At 42.8% G+C, this 6,000-nt stretch overlaps 1 protein-coding gene across 1 annotated transcript in view; it reads left to right on the forward strand.

The window, feature by feature from the left end:
- Window positions 1-6,000, forward strand: part of PARP9 (poly(ADP-ribose) polymerase family member 9) — a 25,250-nt gene that overhangs the window by 11,301 nt on the left and 7,949 nt on the right. Inside the window, exons 5-7 of the mRNA XM_017858196.1 lie at window positions 242-341; window positions 576-697; window positions 2,340-2,558. Coding sequence (XP_017713685.1) covers window positions 242-341; window positions 576-697; window positions 2,340-2,558 — 441 coding nt within the window. The remainder of the gene's footprint in view (window positions 1-241; window positions 342-575; window positions 698-2,339; window positions 2,559-6,000) is intronic.

Here is a 6,000-nt window from a genome sequence, read left to right on the forward strand (position 1 = left end):
AAAAAGAAAATTATATCATCCGTACATGTTCGTAATTTCTGAATTACGTAATTCAGCTTCATTCATGGCAATCAAATAATCGCTCTTTGGAAATACGAGTTTCTATATATTAATAATGAAATTTTTTAGAAATTAGGGTCTTCAAAAACTCTTTTGAAGCTGTTCAGGGAAGTAAAATTTAAATTATTCATTTAAGAAGAAGAAATTTAACAATGAATCCTACCCTTTCTTCCCTTTTCAGGCAGATGTAATTGTTAATTCTGTAGACCCACGTGATATTACAGTTGGACCTGTGGCAAAGTCAATTCTACAACAAGCAGGAGCTGAAATGCGGTTGGAATTTCTTGCCACAAAGGCTAAACAGTTTCAACAGTCCCAGTTGGTACGGGTCNGCTGTTCAGGGAAGTAAAATTTAAATTATTCATTTAAGAAGAAGAAATTTAACAATGAATCCTACCCTTTCTTCCCTTTTCAGGCAGATGTAATTGTTAATTCTGTAGACCCACGTGATATTACAGTTGGACCTGTGGCAAAGTCAATTCTACAACAAGCAGGAGCTGAAATGCGGTTGGAATTTCTTGCCACAAAGGCTAAACAGTTTCAACAGTCCCAGTTGGTACGGGTCACAAGAGGATTTAACTTGTCCTGCCAATATATATACCATGTACTGTGGCATTTAGAATTTCCTAAACTTCAGGTAAGTTTAAAATAAGTGTGTCTTTATTTAGCTTCATAGTCTATATAGTCTTTTTTTTTTTTTTTTAACAGATTTCCATCATTTCATTACATTCATGAAATATTTTGTCAAGTGGTATAGTCCTCATTTTTTAGCACACCTGTGAATACCAGAAATACTGAACAGGTACAGTTGCCATAAGTTATCTTAAGAAGTTTGATTTAGGTCTGGCGCAGTGCCTCATGCCTGTGAATCCAGTGCTTTGGGAGACCAAAGTGGGAGGATCACTTGAGCCTAGGAGTTTGAGACCAGCCTGAGCAACATAGCAAGACTTCCATTTCTACCAAAAAAAAAAAAAAAAAGCCAATTAGCCAGGTGTGGTGGTGCACACCTGTAGTCCCAGCTACTCAGGAGGCTGAGGTAGGAGGATCACTTGAGCCCAGGAGATTGAGGCTGCAGTGAGCTGTGATCACACTGCTGCACTCTAGTCTGGGTGACAGAGACTGTCTCAAACAACAAACAAACTAAACAACAAAGAAGTTTAAAATGTTGCCTAACCCATGGCTAAATTTTAAGTAGGCATACTACAGATAGACACCGAAACTAGTACTCCCTCAGTCTGAACACTGGTTCACCCCAACATACCCAGTGACCTCTTCAGCCTTTTCCTAAGTAGGCAAGGGATTCACCCTCTCATGTCCCTCCATGTGTTATATTCCTGGAGCAGCTGGGGTTCCCCCTCCAGCATCATTCCAGTCAAATCTGTTACCTGAGGTCTCTTCCACCGTGCCTGCAGTGGAGCCTGGCTGTCTAGCCCACTCTCCACTGAGGCACATAAAATACAAGCATTAATGAACTCAGGAGGCAGAGGTCGCAGTGAGCCGAGATCGCGCCACTGCACTCTAGCCTGGACGACAGAGTGAGACTCTGTCTCAAAAAATAAATAAAATAAAATAAAATAAATAAAATAAAATAAAATAGTCATTAAAGAATAGGAGGAACCCACTCAGATGGTGAAAAGAGGGAAACTTAATCCCCTTCTCTGCCTTTGTCTATCTTTCTTCTTCACCATTTCTGGTTCCTTCTTGAGAGCTCTCTAATCCCAAATTGGTCCTCTAGTCTCCCTCTATCCCTCAGTGTTCCAAAGTCCTTCCATGGGCAACATTCCTGTATTATTTTGATGTTAACAGTTGGTAGAAGTTTAAATCTGCCAAAAATGTTAGCATTTCTCCAAGAGGAATTACATGATAGATCTTAATGACGTTGAATAAGTGCTGCTTTCTTATTTTAATCTCGATATCCTTTATGAAAATTCAATCCTCTTTACGTTGACCTGGAAGGGGTAGGTGAATGGGGTAAACTGATGGTTGGCTCTCTGACCTGGGGGAATGGGCAAGGCTACATAAACTGGGAGAAATTCTAGTGCCCACATGTCCTGAATAGCACAAGATGGCCACTCTATTGCTTCAGTTTCTCACCACCTAACCTTATAGCCATAGTGGGTTCCCTCTGGAGTGGGACCTTTCCTGTCATGTGAGGAGGCAGGGACACGAACCCTGAGGGAGAGTGGAGGTGGACATTGTAAAATATGGGCAGGATCAAGGGGTAAGTGGAATCTTGTTCTTGACTCAAATGCTCATCTTAAAATTGTGTTTTCCTACAGATATTAAAACATGCAATGAAGGAGTGTTTGGAAAAATGCATTGAGCAAAATATAACTTCCATTTCCTTTCCTGCCCTTGGGACTGGAAACATGGAAATAAAGAAGGAAACAGCAGCAGAGATTTTGTTTGATGAAGTTTTAACATTTGCCAAAGACCGTGTAAAACACCAGTTAACTGTAAAGTTTGTGATCTTTCCAACAGATTTGGAGATATATAAGGTAAGTTAATATCTTAGAAATGTCCTACAGTTCATTCATTCATTCATTCATTCAACAACATCTGTTTAGTATCTACAATGTAAGACTCAGGGCTAGGTGCTGTACAGTGTAGTGGTGTTCTAACTTGGTGAAGTTTAATTTTTACAGATTGTCTACCTCTGAACTAGTAAAACATGTCATTATAGATGGCCGGGCGTGGTGGCTCACACCTGTAATCCCAGCACTCTGGGAGGCTGAGACGGGTGGATCACCTGAGGTCGGGAGTTCGAGACCAGCCTGACCAACATGGAGAAACCCTGTCTCTACTAAAAATACAAAATTAGCTGGGTGTGGTGGTGCATGCCTGTAATCCCAGCTACTAGGGAGGCTGAGGCAGGAGAATCACTTGAACCTAGGAGGCGGAGGTTGCGGTGAGCCGAGATCACGCCATTGCACTCCAACCTGGGCAACAAGAGTGAAACTATCTCAAAAAAAAGAAAAAAAAAGAAGCCATGTTTACCCTACTACCTAGCTTTGGTCTTTCCTTCTATTGGCACTTATTCTCCCCTCTGCTCCTTAAAGGTAAGCAACCCTGTAGTTTCAGTGTGGTGTCCTTGCCCCTCTCTCATCTCTCTCCCTTCAAGAACACAACTGTTTTTTACAACTTCTGTGAAGTCCTGTCTTCTTAGCCAATCCTCTCTCATTTCCACTTGGATATCTGACCGTCATCTCAAATGCAGTGTATTTAAGGCAAATTCTTTGTCTTCTCTCTCTCTGTCTCTTTTTTTTTTTAAAAAACAGATGAGGTCTTGCTGTGTTGCCCAGGCTGGAGTGCAGTGGCACAATCATAGCTCACTGCAGCCTTGAATTCCTGGGCTCAAATGATCCTCCCACTCCAGCCTCCTGATTAGCAGGCACTACAGGCACATGCTACCATGTCTGGCTAATTTTTAAATTTTTTGTAGAAAAGCAGTCTTACTATGTAAACCCAATCTGGTCTTGAGCTCCTGGGCTCAAGTGATCTTCCCATCTCAGCCTCCCAAAGCTCTGGGATTATAGGTGTGAGCCACTACGCCTGGCCTGTCTTCTCAATCAGTTTTCCCTCTAAAATCCCCATTAGTCTCAACTTTGCCTCTTACTGGCTATATAACCTTGGGCAAGTTAGTTTACTTATCTGTGCCTCAGTTTCCTCATCCTTAAAAGAGGGATACTAATTACCATCTTATGGAGCTGTTGTGAAGATGAAATGAGTTGATACAGTCAGGTGAGGTGGCTCATGCCTGTAATCCCAGCACTTTGGGAGGCTGAGGCAGGCGGATCATCTGAGGTCAGGAGTTTGAGATCAGCCTAGCTAACACGATGAAACCCCATTTCTACTAAAAATACAAAAAATTAGCCAGGCGTGGTGGCACACACCTGTAATCCCAGCTACTCGGGAGGCTGAGGCAGGAGAATCGCTTGAACCCAGGAGGCGGAGGTTGCAGTGAGCCAAGATCACACCATTGCACCCCGGCTTGGTCAACAAGAGTGAAAAACTCCCTCTCAAAAAAAAAAAAAAAAAAAAGAGTTAATACCTGTGAAACACGTAGAGTAGTGCCTAGCACAGAGTAGAAGGTAGCTGTTATTATATCAACTGTAATGAGCTGTAGTTCACTGAGTGCTGAATCGTTACTAAATTCAGTGAATTGTTTCTTTTCTTTCCAGTTTCTTTAACAGCATCAGTATGCCTGTCTAGTTTTGCCATGTCTCCAGTACTGCCCTCAAATTCAACCCATTCTTTTTTAGCTCATCTGTAGGCGACCTCAGAAGGAAATCAGCCGTTGTCTAACATGTCTGGGGTCCCTGTGTTGGAGGGGAGCTTGTCTTATGGGTCTGAGTGCACTTCATCTCAGCTTTTTGTTTGGGTGGACAGATCAAGCTGAGTTCCTAACATGTGAATAAACTGTGATATATTCAGCGTAATTAATATATGTTGCAGTGCTGTTCTGCCTTTAAAGTACTGACCATCTCTGCTTTATTCTCACTTAGCTGGCATTTTCGAGAAAGACTTTAATGATGTTAGGGAAGAATAAAAAGGAGAGGAAATAAGATACAGCAACCTAAAATAGGTTTTCAAGATACAGGTTTCTGTTTCTGCCAGCAGCAACATCTGAGTTTTAGTGAGACTTCTCGGCACGTGTCTGGATTTTGGATATAGAGGGCCTTGCCTGGCAGAGAGTGGCTGCAAACATTAGTTCTCTGACTGCTCATATTCCCACCTCTTGGCCTGCTCTATGTGCATGGTTGCCATTTTATCTCTGCCTATAAGGAAATGAATTTATACTTGTTCCAGCTTGGTCTTTCTTGGAACAAGTATAAAAGTCCTTATTCCTTCTGCTGCCCAATTAGACACAGAGAGATTTGTAGCATTTGCTGATTTCCGTGGCTGCTTTCAAGCTGTTGATATGACATCACTGAAAGCAGAGCTGAAAGAGATGGTCACAGCAGGCTCTCTTGAGTCACTGTATGCCAGCTCCAGTATCCCACTGCACCTCACCCACAGCTGACTGGTGAGATGGTGGTGCATGACCTGAGGAAGTAGCTCACCTTCTGATAAAATGAATAATCCCGTCCTTCAGATGAAGTTCATTAGTTTTCCCATGCAGAGTATTATCTCTAAGCCCAGATAGGTGCCCTGATCACATCCCTGAACTATTTCTTTTTTTTAATTTCCTTTTTTTTTTTTTTTTTTTTTTGAGACAGGATGTTGCTCTGTTGCCTGGGCTGGAGTGCAATGGTGTGATCATAAATCTCTGCATCCTCAACCTCCCAGCCTCAAGCAATCCTCCCATCTCAGCCTCCTGAGTAGCTGGGACTACAGGCATGCATCACCATGCCTGGCTAATACTTTTATTTTTTGTGGAAGTGGGATCTCACTATGTTGCCCAGGCCAATCTCAAACTCCTGGACTCAAGCAATCCTCCCACCTCAGCCTCCCAAAGTTCTGGGATTACAGACGTGAGCCACCATGCCCAGCCCCTGAACTGTTTATGAAGCACCATTTTCATACAAGAAGAATTAACCACATCTAGAAAAGAAGGTTCATTCTCTCCAACATACAAACAAAAATATGCATGACAGTTTAAGAAAAATGGAAAGATCAACCACAGTTTGAGCGCTCCCCAGGGACTAATAATAAAAATAGTGTCATAGGGGGCTGGGCTCGGTGGCTCATGCCTGTAATCCCAGCACTTTGGGAGGCTGAGCTGGGTGGATCACCTGAGTTCAGGAGTTTGAGACCATCCTGGCCAACATGGTGAAACCCGAGCTCCACTGAAAATACAAAATTTAGCAGGGCGTGGTGGTACGTGCCTATAATCCCAGCTACTCAGGAGGCTGAGGTAGGAAAATCACTTGAATCTGGGAGACGGAGGTTGCTGTGACCTGAGATTGCACCACTGCACTACAGCCAGGGCCGTCTTAA

Source organism: Rhinopithecus bieti, unplaced genomic scaffold (genome assembly GCF_001698545.2).
Source record: "Rhinopithecus bieti isolate Rb0 unplaced genomic scaffold, ASM169854v2 scaffold_48450, whole genome shotgun sequence".
Classification (NCBI taxonomy): Eukaryota; Metazoa; Chordata; class Mammalia; order Primates; family Cercopithecidae; genus Rhinopithecus; species Rhinopithecus bieti.